The sequence below is a fragment of the Jaculus jaculus genome, chromosome 1 (genome assembly GCF_020740685.1).
Source record: "Jaculus jaculus isolate mJacJac1 chromosome 1, mJacJac1.mat.Y.cur, whole genome shotgun sequence".
NCBI lineage: Eukaryota > Metazoa > Chordata > Mammalia > Rodentia > Dipodidae > Jaculus > Jaculus jaculus.
The window spans coordinates 154899315-154915528 of NC_059102.1; the positions used below are offsets into that span (position 1 = coordinate 154899315).

The following is a 16214-nucleotide window of genomic DNA, read 5'->3' on the forward strand; positions in this document are numbered from 1 at the left end:
TCCCCACAGGTAGATGTCCATGATCATGTGCCCAGAGCCAATTGTGAGGATCACATGTGCCCACATGTCACCTGCTGTGACCCCAGAGCATCCTCCAGCTGGGGTTCCCTCAGTAAGTCCTGTCCAACCAGCTTGTATGCTAGTGAGACAGGTCTTGTTAACCATTAACCAACCCAGCCTCTGACTGCTGCCACAGATAAGGGCTAGTGAGATATCTTGACTGGGTCCTAGAGTCACCAGACCAGACCAGCTAGCTGGAGCACAATGGGAAGCTCGGATGACAAAGCCTGGTTGGGCCCAGTGAAAACAAGCACTGAGATTAGACCACAGGAAGGACTTTGGCCACCTAGGTGAGGGCTGGCCCCGTGGGAGACCAAGAACTCAAAGGAGCGTGCTCAGCTGGTGGGATAACCTCAAGCATGCTTTCTAGGGTAGCAGCAGGACCATATAGGTACCCATGATCTCAGGAGAGACTACGCAGTACTGCCCTGCAACAGCCCGCAAGTCCCCTGCCCAGCCCCACCGTCCTTTTGTGTGGTTCCCAATGCAGGCGCTGGCAGGAGGCACTCTCTTTCCACCTGGCAGCCTGTGACTCAGAGATCTCCTTGGTGTGAGGGCCTGCTCCGACCAAGTCCACCCTCAGAGGTCAGCCTGGTAGCCCTGTCACCCCCTCTTGCAAAGCTTGATGGACCCCTGGAGACAGCCCAGAGCCCAGAAACCTGGTCCCAGAACTTTGGATGGGGTGGGGGGGAGACCTTCCTTCCCAAGGGAGTTTCCCTGGCCTCTGAGGACCAGCAGTTCCGGTCATGAGGTGGGGCTCCCCGAGGCCCTGCCTCTCCCCTCCTTCCCCTCCCCCCAGACTCCTCCAATCACTGGCATCAGAGCAGACACTGGCTCTGCTGTGGGCCCCAAGTGCCACCCAAGAGCAGACCAGCCTAACGATGGCCAAGGTCTGAGCGGAAGGCCCGAGGCCAGCTAGCCAAACCAGCCATGGGTGTCAGGTGAGAGGGGCAACCCCACACTTGGGCGCTCTTGCTCTTCCAGGGGAGGGGCCCACAGAAACCTGCTCGCACTGATGTATGAACAGGTCTGGTTGGACTTTCGGTGAGGGGAATGGGTAGCAAACCGAACTCACAAGGGATGAATGTCCAGTCCTGGGCTTGCGGGGGATTGTAGGGTCTCAGGGCCACTGTGCTGGTCTTTTGTCTGGGCAAGACCACTGGGTGGCATCTGGTACATGATAAGGTGGCCTGAAGGGACCTTAGCACTGGGAAGGAGATAAGGTTCTAGCAGGGCTTGAAGGATGAGCCAGATGAGATGGGGTCACGACAATGAGGGCAGGCCGCAATCCAAGGAGTGAGCCAGCTGCCCTGCACGCAATGGAAAGCAGAATCAGATCTGCAGGGTCACTGCCAGGGAGCCTGGCGGCCGGGCTGGGGCACCGGTCTCTTTCCTGGCCCATCAGTGCTGGCCCTAAAGAGGGTATTTCCCCAGCACCACCAGGAAAGATGGACGGAAGCTAGCAGAAAGGCCTGCCTGCCTCCCACGGGTGGGCACCACCCGAGGCTATCCCAGCAAAGATCCCTAGGTTAAGGAGTGGGAGCCAGAAAGTCTCTCCTGCAACTGTCCTGCTCAGGCTAAGTGGATGAAAGCTGTTGCTTGGTGCGAACCAGTGGGGGGAATGCACAGCGCCACCTGGTGGCTGTATTCTGACCCGCACCTTTACCACCACAAGGACCCGGGGAGCCAAAGGGACCCTGAGCTCTCTAGACCTTTGGAATCTTCCAGTACTAGCCGCAACTGGGGTTCCCAGGATCCCAGGGCCCTTCGGGGCCAGCTTCCAGCCATCCTATGCTCCTTTGTGGATGTGTGTCACCAGGCTGCCCAGAAATGCTGCCCGGTGAGCAGTGGAAAATTCACTGTTTCAGGGTCCTCAGTGGGCTCTGTTCTCAGACTGAGGGAGGGAGAAGCCCAGTCAGACAAGGGCTGGGGGGGGGGGGGACCTTAAGTGCAAACACACGTGCACACAAAGCAGAGACTTTCACAACCTTTCCTCAATTCACAACTGCAAGCCTCGATGTTACTCGATTCCCGGCACGCATGCAAGTTCCAACATTTCCGAACAGAAATGTGGCATTGAGTTACACTTGGGGAAACAAGACCTGTTTGAGCCTGGCCTGATCCTCTTGCCCTTAAGAACCCCGGGAGCCCTCAGATACTCCTTCCAGCCCACCCCACCTACTGCCACAATCTCCTGTGAGCTTCCGGGGTCCACCTGGGAGGATCCCGCAGAAGCACAGGAGGGAGGGGAGGAGACAGGGGGCTGTCAAGGCCTGCAGTTCACCCTTCTACTTCCCGGGCTTCACCAAGGGGCCCACCAGACAAACTGCAGACTGGAGCGGCTGCATGCATTTATGGGATAGGGGGCTGAATAAAATCATGCCACCGCTTTTTCAATATGGAGGAATTCTAAGAGGCAATGACGGCATTGAGCCTAGCATAGTGTTCCTCTCAGGAGGGGGGGGTCTGTGCTCAGGTCCTTCCCACCCTCCACATCTGTGATGAGTTTCTGTAACAGTCCCCCCGCTCTGCTCCAAGGCTATGCTGGCCTCAGGGACACATAGCTGGGGTTCCTGCCTCAGGCCACCCCTGGGGACCTCCCAGGTCTATGTGTGCAAAGATCGAAGAAAGGCAAATGAGGAAAGTCCCTCCCTAGCTGCATCTCTCTCAGATTTTTGAGGGGTGGGTGGTTCTGGGCCAGGATTGCCTCTCCCCAGCCTGTCAGAAGGTGAGATTCTGATGCCGTGGTACGCTGCTGCCGGAATCAGATGGAGCCGACCCTGAGCAAATTCAGCCCAACCGCTGTTCATTCCTGGACGGGGGTGGGGGTGGGGGGGTGATCCATTATGGTAACCTACGGCCAGTCTGGACTTGGCCATAGCAGGAAGGGTGGTAGGCGCTTGTGACAACCCTCACCAAGTTGTAGGAACTAATTTCTGGCCAGCAGAGGTCCTGGGTAACCTAGAGGAAGAGACAAGTCAGGAAGTCTCCCTTGGACCTGGGGTCACAGTGCCCCCTTCCCAACCCAAGCTGGGAACCTCACCAACCCTGCTCATGGAGGGAGGAACGAGCCTTGCCAGGTGAACACCCTCCTGGGCCCCAGGGCAGGTGGAGTGCAGAGGCCGTGGCAGCCGTGTGGCCGCCTCATTTGCACCCACATGTCCAGGACGGCCATGTAGGCAGGTAGGCGAGTCCAGGCAGGCACTGAGTCAGCGCAGAGGAATGTTCAGGCCCTCCCAGCTATGCCCTGCCCCTGCCTGCCCCCACCTCGCCCTCATCCCCAGGCACTGCTGGCCTGGCGCCCATGCCAGCAAAGCTTCTTCAGTCCAGGCTTGCTCAAACCTGCACCCACCTGCCGGCGGCCCCATGCCCTGGACCTCCAGTGCCCTCCCCCACAACCTCACAGAACCCCATCCACGTGGTTCAAGCCACTCCTGAGACTAGGGCCACAATGAATAGGACTTGGGGTGCTGAGAGTGTGATTGCCCCCCTACCCCAGCTAGGAAATGAGGAAGAGTCTTTGGTCCCAAGACCAAGGGTCAAGGACAGGAGAGCTTCCTGCAATGGGAGAAGGGGCACTCACTGGGCAAGGGCCAGTAAAGGCAGTGACCGACCTGCCCAGGCCTGGCCTCTTTGGTTGAAGCTGGGGGCTGGGAACAGTGGCTAGGAAGCCAGGTTTGTGGCAGCTAAGCCAGTGCTTCAGGTAGGAGTCAGAGCCTCCCTCTGCCTCGCTTCCCGAGCCCAGCGCCCTTGACTCTTGCCACCCCAAGCTGCCTCGTTACCCAGGCAGACCCAGCACTGCCTGCTGCAGGTGATGGGACAGTGGATAAGGGTCGAAGATCCACCGTCTGGTGACCTGGTTTTCATGGTCACCTTCTTTAAGCCAGCAGGGCAGGATGATGGGGCATGCCCCAGAGCCCCTGAGCACCTCAGCTCCGGCTGGTACCACTGCTGTGCCAGGTCTCATTCCAGACCTCGTTCCCAGGATCCCCTGTGAGTGGTGTGAACCCCAAGGGTGGTATGGGGATGGCCGGGCCTGGTTGGGGGGCCCAGGTTCTCTACAGCGGCATCTCAGCTGCTCGTGCTTCCGGCCCAGGGCCACGCTGGGTCTTCATTATCACCGCTCTTGCCGCCGGCGCCCTCATCATCTCCTGTCTGCTCTGTGTCGCCTGCTGCTGCCACCGCCGCCACCAGCGCCCAAGAAAACAACCCAAAGACAAGGAGGCCGTGGGCCTGCAAAGCGCCCGGAGCAGTACCACCGCCCACCTGGTGAGGGGCAGGGACCCGTGACGGCTCACTGCAGAGAGGGCAGTGCAAGGTCCGAGCTGGGGAGCTCGGAGCAGCCTGGGCAGGCCTTCCTGACATGGAGGAAGGAGGTGGTATTACAGAAGCAGACAGCTGCTGGTCTGTGGGTCACAGCAGATCTTGAGGGAAGCAGTAATGCCACACACGCCACGTTGGGGTACATCCGGTAGTCTCACGGAGCCGAGCTGAGGATGGAGGCCCTTGTGGTGGGCTGGCCTGGAGGCGGTGGCTTCACCGGGATAACGGAATAGAACAGTCTCCTGGGAGCCCGGGACTCTGGGTATGTGCATGGGGCGGGGGCTAGGGGCACAGGGCTAGGTTTCAGCCACATCTGTCTGCCTTGCTTATCCAACCCAGGTCCAGCCAGATGTGGACATCCTGGAATCCAGCTCCGAGGGAGCTCGTAAGTGGGGGCGTCTGCTGCTCTCACTGGAATATGACTTTGGAAGCCAGGAGGTGAGGAGCGCCCAGAGGGCCCATGGACTCTGCCGTTGGTGGAGAATGTGATCAGTGAAGCACTGGGTTGGTGGGGCGGGGGGGGAACCTGGGAGAGAAGCTCTGTGCTGATCTTACCTGCGCCCCCCACCCCCCCAGATCAGGGTAGGCCTGCGACAGGCCACAGACCTGAAGGCCGAGGGCACCGCAGACCCCTACGCCCGTGTCAGTGTCTCCCCCCAGGCTGGGCACAGACATGAGACGAAGGTGCACCGGGGCACACTCTGCCCCATGTTCGAAGAGACCTGCTGCTTCCCCGTGAGTTTGGGCCGGGAGGGTGGGGAAGGCCAGGGCAAGGGCACCGGGGGCCCAGCTCACAGTCCCGCCTACAGGTCCCCCAAGCAGAGCTGTCCAGGACCACCCTGCAGGTGCGGCTGCTGGACTTCAAGCGTTTCTCAGAGCATGAGGCTCTGGGGGAGCTCCACCTGCCTTTGGACACGGTGGACCCACAGCATGTCCTAGAACGCTGGTACCAGCTGGGCCCACCAGGCACTGCTGAGGTGAGCCAAGGCTGTCAGGGGCGGCAGCTCTGTCTGTGCTGTAGGGGAGGCCAAGGCCCGGGGGGCTCAGCTGCAGGGCCCCAACGCCCCCAGGGAACAATAACCTTTCCAGCTCAAGCCCCGTTTTGCCGGCAGCCCAAGCAGATCGGTGAGCTATGCTTCTCGCTGCGCTACGTGCCCGGCTCCGGCCGCCTGACGGTGGTTGTGCTGGAGGCCCGAGGCCTGAGTACGGGGTTGGCAGGTGAGTCTGCACTTGCTTCCTCGGGGGTGGGGGGTGGGGGGAGACAGAAGACCAGGGCCCCGGTTTGACCTGCCTGTGGAGGGATGCACTTCTGACTCCCCTTCTCTGCACAGAGACCTATGTGAAGGTTCAGCTCATCCTGAACCAGAGGAAATGGAGGAGGAAGAAGACATCCACTAAAAAGGGCACAACCACCCCCTACTTCAACGAGGCCTTTACCTTCCTGGTCCCTTTCAGTCAGCTCCAGGTGGGCGGCTGGGAGGAAGGGCAAAAGTGGGATGAAACCTTGTGCCAGGCCTAACTCGCCATGTTTTCTCTCCGTCTCTGCAGAGTGTGGACTTGGTGCTGGCCATCTGGGCCCACAGACTACAATTCCGGGCTGAGCCTGTGGGCAAGGTGTGGCTGGGCCCCAGGGCCTCAGGTCAGCCCTTACAGCACTGGGCCGATATGCTGGCGCATGCGCGTCGGCCCATTGCCCAGTGGCATCACCTGCAGCCCCCCAGGGAGGTGGACCGAGCCCTGGGTCTGCATCCCCAACGGCGCCTGCCCAGGCCCCGTTCCTGAAATCATCCTGGGCCTCAGTTTCCCTGAGTGGAGCCATGCGCATTGACCCAGACCGTCCAAGAGAACATTTTGTAATAAACACTTTCTTTCCCCCCCACCACGCCTGTGTCCTGACGGAGCTCCGTAAGAAGGGACTGTGAAATGCGAAGCTAGCTCCACCTTCAGCACCCACAGACCCTGCCAAAGATACCACAGGGTTACTCACCTGAGCTTCTGTCCAAGGCCTGACTCCAAGAGATAGGCACTCTCCTCTCTACCAGTTGGGGATGGCAGAAAAGGAAGGAGCTGGAGTTGGTCCTGTGCAAACACATGAGGCAACTGGGAGGCCCTGTGGGTGAGGATAGTCTCAGAAGACCCCAGACACCGTCTGGCACCGATGGAACGGGGCATCCCCTGTGTGAGCAGCAGGGGGCAGTAGCTGCCTTTGGAAGCTGCTCTGAAATCTTTGGGGGTGCAGCCATGACCTGAGAAGCGCCTCCTAATCCTGGCACATCTGGCTGGCTTTAGTGACTCCAACTTTCTTCTGATCCCCAGGGGCCCAAGAGCAGCAGGGCTGGGGCCAAGCCATAAGCTGGGTGCTTCTGCAGGGCGGGGCCCCCGAAGGCAGGCGAGGAGCAATGGCTCCAGCCTGGGGAAGCAGGGCAATGTGTGGTCTGCCCAGGCAGCCGGGGATGGGGAGGCGGTGGGGGCAAATCTCCGTGGGTCAGAGAGAGGTTCCTAGGGCGGTGGCACCACTCTCTAAGGGGTAGAAGGACATGTTCTAAGTTGCCTGTGCAAAAGGCACTCACAGGCAGGGCATGTGGCAAGCTGGGAGGGGAACAAACTGCTGGCCTGAGGACCCGTGCTATCCCCCTCTCGCAGAGTGGGAAGGCAGGTTCATGTGGAGGGGTGAGAGCCCCCTTCCCTGGACCGCAACTACCACACTTAGGGCCTTAGGGACTGACTGTGCGAGTCCTGACCCTTTGGGCTTGTAGGAGGGCTGAATTGGGAACAGTCAACGAAGGGGTCCAAGCAGGGAGTAGACACCCAGCAGGCAGCGGGGGTAGGTGCTGGGTGGGCGGTGAGCCACGGGCTCACACCAGGAGGGACACCTGATGAAGACGCTGTGCCAGCAGGCAGGTGGAGGGGTCAGGTCCCCGTGGGAGGGAAACTGGTGGATGCCTGTGCTGGGTGCCCCAGGCGCCGACACACAACAGCCACACTCGCTGTCCTTGGGCTCCTTGCAAGAACAAGGGTGGCATCTTGAACTCGTCACTGAGCCATAAATAGAGCAAACCAGCTCCCCCACCCAAGACTTCTTGGACAGGCCAGTGCTCGGGCTGGCCGGCCAGGCGGCTGGGCAGGTGGGGAGTCTCTCCGGTTCTCTGTGCCCCCATTGGTCTAAGGAGACTCCATGCCCTTTCTGAGCAGGGGCCCGGCCTGGGGGAAGCCATTTATACCCCTCCCCCTGGCCCACCAGCCCAGCTCGCTGCTGTAGACCTGACCTCGCTCCCAGAGCTGCTGCCCTGACGTTAGGTGAGGCCTGGCCTAGCCTCTTTAGGCCAGAGGACAGGGCCATACTTAAACTGGCTTGCAGGAACACTTCCTGGGGAAGGGGCTTGGGAGGGCCACAGGGTTCGGGGGCTGCTTCAGCAGCTCTTTCAGGGGGCTTCCACAGAGCTGGTCGTGAGAAGCAGTACATGTTGAAGGGAGCGACTGGGATGGGTGGAGGTTTTGGCCATGCCCCTGACGAGTGGGCTTCGGCTCTGAGTACGTGCAGACCAGAGAGTTTAGGGGTCAAGCAAATGGGGACCTAAGCCCCCCAGGCCACATCAGGGAGCACTTTCTTCCATCACAGGACCAAGAGTTAAAAATAACAGTCTTTGGCACCACCTGTGCTGGTCAGTCCCCCACCACTCCCTCAGGGACAGCTGCAGCTCCTCTGGCCCTGCCTGGGACATTGTGGGATCACTTTCTCCTCGTACTTCTCACCCTGGGGGAGAGGGGGCGGGTGCCATCCAAGACCTTACACTCTAAGGAGGTCGGAGTTGGGGGCAGGGCAGAAGTGGGACTGGTGAGTGAGAAGTCCTCTATGGCTGCTGGGCACAATCTCCTGCTGGACAGGCCCTGACATCTTTGCCTTTCTCTCCCCACAGGCTCTAAACACAAGACCTCAAGATGGGAGAGTAAGTGGCGCCCATTGTGCCATCCCCCCATTGTCCCCTCACTAGGGCATGGGTCCCCTAGCTCCCTGTCCTCCCTGACCACCACTCACCCCTTCACCCCATCTCACCTAGGGCTCCAGGGCTGCCACCACCATGGTCTAACCTTTTTCTTTTTTCTCCCTACCCTACCGCCACCTTCCTCCTGGGACAGTGAGGAGGTAAGTATACTTGGGGGTGACTGAAGGCCCCTGAGGATAGGGCAGAGCTTAAGGCCCTAAAGCTCAGGAAAGATTCTCCCACCCTCTAAGTGCCCCACCCACTGAGACACCCCTAAGAGAGAGGAAGTGGCTGACCAGTGTCTGATGGGATAGGGGAAGTGCGGGTGGGGCTGGCTCACAGGGAAATCACTTCTGCTTTCTGATTTCTGCTCCCACTCACCTTGGTGGCAGCTTCCCCATGGGCCCTGAGGCCCAGCCACACCCCCTTCCTCCACACTCAGCCCCCAGCCTCATTTTCCCCTCCAACCCCATGTGCCATCAAAGTGTCGGGTTCACGAGCACCGGGCCCTGAAGCAGGCCTGGGACGGGAGGGTAATGAATGGGATAATAGGTAGGGGGGTTCCCATGGCCCCCTCAGAAGCCCCAGGTCCAACTGCCAAGGCAACAGCCCCTGGCTTGGTCATCCCCTGAAAGGCAGTTGGGGGGCCCCCAGCAGACTGATTTACTGACTCCGGGTCCCCTTGCCCTGTCCCGCAGAAACGCAACAGGGCCATCACGGCCCGGAGACAGCACCTGAAGGTAGGGGACAGGCTGCCGCAGCGGCTGGGGGCTGGACGGTTGGGGGGGAGTGAGGTTGCCACGAGCCCTCACACCGGGTGCCCCCGACCCCGCAGAGTGTGATGCTCCAAATTGCGGCCACGGAGCTGGAGAAGGAGGAGAGCCGCCGCGAATCCGAGAAGCAGAACTACCTGTCCGAGCACTGCCCACCACTGCACATCCCGGGCTCCATGGCCGAAGTGCAGGTAGGACCCTCTCTCTCTCTGCGGCCGGCTGCCCTCGCCTCCAGCCCTCAGAGGGCCAGCCAGAGCGGTCGGGGCCAGGGGGCACGGGGCGCTCTCCGATGTCAGGGTAGCCATTCACCGGGCCCTCGCTCACCCAGGAGCTGTGCAAACAACTTCACGCCAAGATCGATGCCGCCGAGGAGGAGAAGTATGACATGGAGGTGAAGGTGCAGAAGAGCAGCAAGGAGGTGAGGGGCAGGGCTGGGGCGTGTGGGCGGGGCCACGAGCAGGGGGCGGGGACAGATGACATGGGGGCGGGGCCAGCGAGCGTAGAGCAGAAGGAAGATAGAGACAAGGGGGTGGAGCCAGTAGCGTGGGGGCGGGGCCGTGGACTGTGGAGGGCCTGGCGGGGGTCAGGGGGTGGCCAGGGTCATGGAGCATGGACATAGGACAAAAACACGCACATGGGGCGTGGAGCCAGGGGCATGAAGGAAGAGGCAGCAGTGTGGGGTAGGACCATGATGGGCCAGTCCATATGGAGATGGGACTTGAGACGTGAAGGAGGGGCCAGAGCCATAGAAGATGGACACAGTAAAACCAGGGACATGGGGGTGGGACCAGTGATACAGGGATAAAATGAATATGGGAGATATTGGCAGGTCAGGTAATGTGGGGACGGAGCCAGCTGACATGTGGGTGAGTGGGGCAAAGAGACATGAAGGTAAGGGCCAGGGCACAGGGCACAGGGCAAGGCCAGGGACCTGGAAGCTGCCAGGCTCCTGGTCTATACACCTCCTCCTTCCTCCCAGCTGGAAGACATGAACCAGAAGCTGTTTGACCTGAGAGGCAAGTTTAAGAGGCCTCCACTGCGGCGGGTGCGCATGTCGGCCGACGCCATGCTGAAGGCACTGCTGGGCTCCAAGCACAAGGTGTGCATGGACTTGAGAGCCAACCTGAAGCAGGTCAAGAAGGAGGACACGGAGAAGGTAGGCTGGGCCTGCGGAAGACTCTGCTCTCCCCTTTCTGACAGGTGGGGGTGGGTGGAGAACCAAGGCTCGGGGCGCTCTGTGGGCGGGTGCCTGTGGGGTCTCATGCCTCTCTGGTCCTGCCCCCAGGAGCGGGACCTGCGCGATGTGGGTGACTGGAGGAAGAATATCGAGGAGAAGTCCGGTATGGAGGGCCGGAAGAAGATGTTTGAGACTGAGTCCTAGACTGCGCATGCGCCCCCTCCCCGCCCCTGCCCTGAGCATCCAGCACCCAGCAGAACACTGGGGAGCCCTTGACAACGGGCCGGGGGCACCTGGCCTCACTCCAGTGGTCAATAAAGGATTCGTATCCCCATGGCTGTCTGAGCTGGTTCTGTTCCGGCCCACTCTGGGGCATCAGCAGGGATTTGCAACAGCAGCAGCAGCATGGGAGGGAAGTCCTGGAGGTGTGGAGGCCCCACGGGGCTCAGAGAGATTTCAAAGCAAGCCCCTGAGTGGACACCACCATGGGCCTCCAGGTGTATCTTGAGTTCACTCTGAGCACACTCAACTCCACAGGGCCTGGAGAAAGATAGCCACCATCACTGAGCAGGAGTGTCTAAGATGAACTTCTTTGTCCCTTGCCGCAGTCACACTCAAAGACAGTCTCAGTGGTGGTGGGAGCCATTTCCCCAGGGCAGGGGCAGTCCACATTCCTGTAAGTCTGCCCCTCCTCAGGGTTCTATCTGGGGCAGGAAACTGGGAACCCCTCCCCGGGACTTCTAGATGGCAGACCCTGAGTCTCTACCCATAGAGCTCTAACCACATGACTGTGGGGTAGGTAACCCCAACACACACACACACACACACACACACACACACACACACACACACACACTGTACCCAGTGTCTGCCCTGAACAGAGAGATGAAGGCAGGGCTCAGTCTACAGTTTGTCTTGATGCCTCACTGCCACCCCACAAGACCAGCAATGTCATCCTGCACCCCAGTGAGCGACATAGAACCTGGACTGGTTTAGCACTTGTTTGCAAAGCTGGGCAATCAGCTCCAGGCCCTCCCACAGAGATGCACAAGGACTGGCCTCAGTTAGTGCACCACCAGGAGAAGCCTGTGTCCATCTAGTGAGGCCTGAATGTCTGTCCCTGGGCTAAGGCTGGTAGCAGGCTCGACCTGGTCCCACCAGGGACTCTTGTTTCTGCTCAGGCCCAGGATCTTCTCCGACAGAATTATAGGGTCCCCAGCAGGCTCTACTAATAAGAACAGTCACCGCGCAGCTGTGTAGCCAGGCTTTCCTTGTGTGGGGTGCCATCAGGGCCTTCAGAGGTCCCTGGGCTGGGTCTGTAGTAGGGACCCCAGAGCAAGCTTCTACAGTGCTTTGTCTTTGCCTGTAGTTCCCCACACTGGGGTTACCAGAGCACTGCAAGGCCAGCCATGGCTGCAGGGTGCCCACAGACGCCCAGAGTGGCTTTCACAAGGATATCTCCTTCACCCTCACTCCAGCCCTAAAATCTATGCTCCGTTCATATATATACATATACACACTTCAGAACACTTCATATATGTGTGTGTGTGTGTGTGTGTGTGTGTGTGTATGCGCTTCAGAACACCTCATACACACACACACAGACATACACACACATATGTGGGCTGGAGAGGTGGATTAGCAGTTAAGGCTCTTGCCTGGGAAGCCTAAGGACCCAGGTTCAACTCCCCAGAGCCCATATAAGCCAGATGTACAAGGCGACATATGTATATGGGTGGTGCACACATTTGGAATTCATTTGTAGTGGCTAAGGCCCTGACAGGTCAATTCTCTCTCTCTCTCTCTTTCTATCATGCTTTCTCATAAAAAAATTAAAATAGAGAAATACTTGTTTTTTATTTGTTGTTGTTTATTTATTTGAGAGTGACAGAGAGCAAAAGAGGCAGATAGACAGAGAGAGAATGGGCATGCCAGAACCTCCAGCTACCGCAAACAAACTCCAGACACATACACCCCCTTGTGCATCCAGCTAACATGGGTCCTGGGGAATTGAGCCTCGAACTGAGGTCCTTAGGCTTCACAGGCAAGCCTCGAAGCCATGTCTCCAGCCCTTGTTTTTTATTTGTAAGGAGACAGGGCACACCAGGCCTGCTAGAAACTGCAAATGAACTCCAGATACATGTGCCATTTTTTATATCCAGCTCTATCTGGGTACTGGGGACTCAAACCCCAGTTGTTAGATTTTGCAGGCAAGAGTCTTAAGCACCGAGCCATCACTCCAGCCCCACTATGCTCCCTTGGATAGTTCCAGGCGGCCTTTCCAGCCAGGGACCTGAACTGTACCTCCTGCTTAATACCCAGATTGCCTGCCGCAAGAGAAGGCCAGGGACAGCCCTTCCTCGCCATGGAGCTCTGGGCAGGGCAGCTCAGAGCCAGGAGGGTAACAAGACAGAGCCCTGTGCTGGGGTTACGTGTCAAGTCGTGTGTCCAGGCTCCAGCGCCTTCAGGACACTTCAGTGTCGGGGGCCATGGTGCTCCAGGTTGGATCTGTCCTGGCCAGAGCCAAGCGGGCACATGGACAGTGATTATAAGGAGCAGACTGTGGCTCAAGCGCTGGGCCTGAAGGCAAAGTGAACCTGGGATTTTCAGGGGACTATATATCAGGGACACAACATTTACATCCCAGCACACAGGGCACCTGTTATCTACAGAGGGGGAAGGCAGGCCTAACATGGGGGGGCCTACTCTGGGCACACAGGGCTCAGTGCCATAAGGATATGCTGGATAGGAAATGATCCTCCCCCAACCCCCTAATTTTGTAAAACAAGTAAACATCAGATACAAAAATTCAGACTTTTGTTATTTAGTTTGGATGTGGTGGGGGCAGGGCAGGGATCAGATGTCATGGAAGGAGCCCTTAGAGGGTATAAGGTTGTACATGTTACAGATCTTGGTGGGTGGCAGGTTTATGGGCACTTGTTATGTTTTCAGTGAATGGATGAAGGGCAAGAGATCCCTACAAGCCAAACCAACTGTAGCCAGTGACCTGTGTCAGCTGTGAGCCCAGGTCCACCTCTCTGCCTTATGCTAACCTGTGCTCCGTGGAGTGATTCTGGGTGTCCCAGTGGGAAGGCCCTGTAACTACAAGGCAGGAAGAGTAAATGGGTCCTCTCCTGGGAAGCGCATGTCTGTCCTTGCTGCTCTGCATTCTGGGAAGGTCACTGGGCAGGTGGAAAGCTGATGGGTAGAAGGAGGCAAGGTGAGGCATGGAATATGAAAGCCAACACAATTTCTTGGTCGGGAGAATCCAGTTTACATATTGATCAGGTAGGACCCCCAGGATTTGGTGGCCAAGAGAGCCAGGGTGCCTGGTGCAGGTCGTTCTCCAGGGTCCAAGAGGAGGCAGAAAGTGGATGTGGGCTACGGGGCTTAGGGGGGAGGGGGCTGTAGGCATTCCCCAAAGGAATAACTAGAAGCGAGATTTGGACTTGAGATGCAGATCAGGGTGCCTTTGGACATAAGCTGGGAAGATGGGCTGGGACCAAAGAAGGGGAGCAGGAAGCTGTAGAGATGAGAGGGTTGAAAGATGTCTACCCAGTGTGAGGAGTGCAACTGCGGACATCTAAAGTGACCTGTGTGCGTGATGGCCCAGGAAGGGAAGAAGTGGAAAAGGAAAACAAGAGCTTCCTTTCTATGGAAGTGTATTTGCGTGTTCATATGTGTGTGGGTACATTTAAGCATGTGGGTGTGTGCATACGTGTGGGCACGTGTGTGTGCGCATGCTTGCGCGTATGCACTTGTGAAGGCCAGGACGCGACACCGATGTCTTCTTCAATCTCTTTCCACCTAATTTTTTGAGACAGGATCTGTCACTGAACCTGGGCCTCACAGATTTGTCTAGACGAGCTAGCCAATGAGCCCTAGAGATCTACTTACCGCCGACTTCCCAGCATTGGAGTTACAGGCCCACACTACCACGCCTGCATTTTTATGTGGCCTTTGGGGGTCTGAACTCAGGACCTCATGTTTGTATGGCTATCTCCCCAGCCTCAAGACCTTGCTTTTGCAATTGGCTTCCAGGGGTCAAGGGAAGGAGGGCTTGAGTGGGCAGGCATGAGGGTGAGTGGTGCCAGGCTGTGGGTCTGACATGCAGGTACTTCCTTGGGGCACCAGGAGCCAGAAGCACCAAGGACTTGGCTGTACACCATGGCAGGGTGAGACAGGGGACACATGAGCGACTGGAATAGCTTGTCACCTAGAAAGTCATCAAGTGATCCAAACAAAAAAATTTTAAATATTTTTATTTATTTATTTATTTATTTATTTGACAGGAGGAAAGAGGGAGAGAGAGAGAGAGAGAGAGAGAGAGAGAGAGAGAGAGAGAGAAATAGCAGGCCAGGGCTTCCAGCCACTGCAAACGAACTCCAGATGCATGTGCCACCTTGTGCATCTGGCTTACGTGGGTCCTAGGGAATCAAACCAAGGTCCTTTGGCTTTGCAGGCAAACGTCTTAACCACTAACCACTAAGCTATCTCTCCGTCCCTCCCCCAAACAAAATTTTTAAAAGAGGAAAATTCCTCACAGGACAAACACTGGTAAGCTAGATAAAAGCTGCTATTTTGATCACTGGACCACTGGTAGCATGCGGACGGGCTTCTTGTCAGGAAGGACTGTAAAGCTGTAACGTCTCTAGGACTGAGAGAGGGGAGGCGACAGGGAGAGAGACACAAGTGAGGGCGAAACTGTTCCTTGTTCCATTCTTTGTTATGTGTGTGGCATGTGTATGCGTGTTCACGTGTACATGTGTGTGTATGTGTATACGCACACGCATGCACATATGTGGAGGCCAGAGGTTGACATCAGGTATCTTTCTTGATCACTTGCCACTTTATTTACTGAGGCAAGATCTTTTTAAAATTTTTTTTTATTTTATTTTATGAGAGAGAGAAAGAGAGAATTGGCACACCAGGGTCTCTAGCCACTGCAATTGAACTCCAGATGCGTGAACCACCTTGTGTCCATGCATGCATGTGTGACCTTGTGCGTCTGGCTTATGTGGGTTCTGGGGAATTGATCTGAGTCCTTAGACTTCACAGGCAAGTGCCTTAACCACTAAGCCGTCTCTCCAGCCTGAGGCAGGGTCTTTCACATGAACCCAGAGCTCATCAGCTTGGCCAGTCTACTGTTGCACTTACCTTCTCGTCGCTGGGATAAAGCAGCTGTCCAAAAGCAGTTGGCGGGATGAAGCTTTTCTTTTGCTTTTCAGTCTCGAGGAAGCTTCATGAAGGCAGGGAGAGCATGGCATGAGCGGAGGCTGGGCATCACAACCTCCCACGGAGGGTGGAAAACAGCAGCAAGAGAGCGAGCCAAGCTCTGGCAAGGGGGTGCTCAAAACCTGCCCCCTACAACACACCTCGTCCAGCAAGCTCTACCTCCGAACTTGCTATGTGTTGAAGATCAAGCATTCAGAGCCCATGAGTTCATGGGGACATCTGACTCAAATCACCGCATCTAGCTAGCTAGCTTGGCAGGGGGGAATCCCCCGTCTCTGCCTTCTGAGCACTGGTATTACAATCAGGCCGCCACTCTCACCAGCATTTATATGGGTGCTGGGGAAATGAACTCTCGTTCTCCTGCTTGTGTGGCAAGTGCTTTTATCCACTGAGTCACCTCCCTAGCCCCCTGGCTCCACTCTTACTATTGAAACTTTTCTATAAGCTTGAGATCATTTCTCAAAAAAGTCAAAATTTTCTTCAGATGCTTCCTCAGTAAAATTTTCAAAACAAGTAAAGCAAAAGGTCAACACATCAAGTGGGTAGTACATCTAAGACCGAAGTGTGAGTGGCAGGATCTAAAGAGTAGAGCTTGGGGGCTGGAGAGATGGCTTAGAGGTTAAGGCAATTGCCTGCAAAGCCAAAGGACCCAGGTTCGATTCC

The 16214-nt window shown here is 57.2% G+C and overlaps 2 protein-coding genes across 10 annotated transcripts; both read left to right on the forward strand.

Annotated features, from left to right (window-relative positions):
- The first annotated feature begins 311 nt into the window (after positions 1-311).
- On the forward strand, positions 312-6265 carry Syt8 (synaptotagmin 8). 6 transcript variants are annotated; one of them, XM_045141761.1, is made up of 11 exons: positions 312-350; positions 551-645; positions 860-1001; positions 3944-4053; positions 4157-4329; positions 4723-4821; positions 4960-5118; positions 5193-5360; positions 5496-5601; positions 5715-5848; positions 5932-6265. In XM_045141761.1, the coding sequence occupies exons 3-11, from the start codon at positions 991-993 to the stop codon at positions 6163-6165; spliced, it is 1194 nt and encodes a 397-aa protein (XP_044997696.1). In that variant the 5' UTR covers positions 312-350; positions 551-645; positions 860-990; the 3' UTR covers positions 6166-6265. The 6 variants fall into 6 exon arrangements, with proteins under 6 accessions (XP_044997696.1, XP_044997697.1, XP_044997695.1 ...); XM_045141762.1 differs by having other exon boundaries at positions 313-350; positions 3948-4053; XM_045141760.1 differs by lacking the exons at positions 312-350; positions 551-645; positions 860-1001 and adding an exon at positions 3124-3140.
- On the forward strand, positions 5811-10642 carry Tnni2 (troponin I2, fast skeletal type). Of its 4 annotated transcripts, XM_045141766.1 has the most exons (9): positions 5811-5848; positions 5932-5997; positions 8301-8330; positions 8521-8527; positions 9065-9106; positions 9202-9330; positions 9468-9557; positions 10119-10295; positions 10425-10642. In XM_045141766.1, the coding sequence occupies exons 3-9, from the start codon at positions 8323-8325 to the stop codon at positions 10518-10520; spliced, it is 549 nt and encodes a 182-aa protein (XP_044997701.1). In that variant the 5' UTR covers positions 5811-5848; positions 5932-5997; positions 8301-8322; the 3' UTR covers positions 10521-10642. The 4 variants fall into 4 exon arrangements, with proteins under 4 accessions (XP_044997701.1, XP_044997700.1, XP_044997702.1 ...); XM_045141765.1 differs by lacking the exons at positions 5811-5848; positions 5932-5997 and adding an exon at positions 6292-6562; XM_045141767.1 differs by lacking the exons at positions 5811-5848; positions 5932-5997 and adding an exon at positions 6401-6499.
- Positions 10643-16214: the final 5572 nt, after the last annotated feature.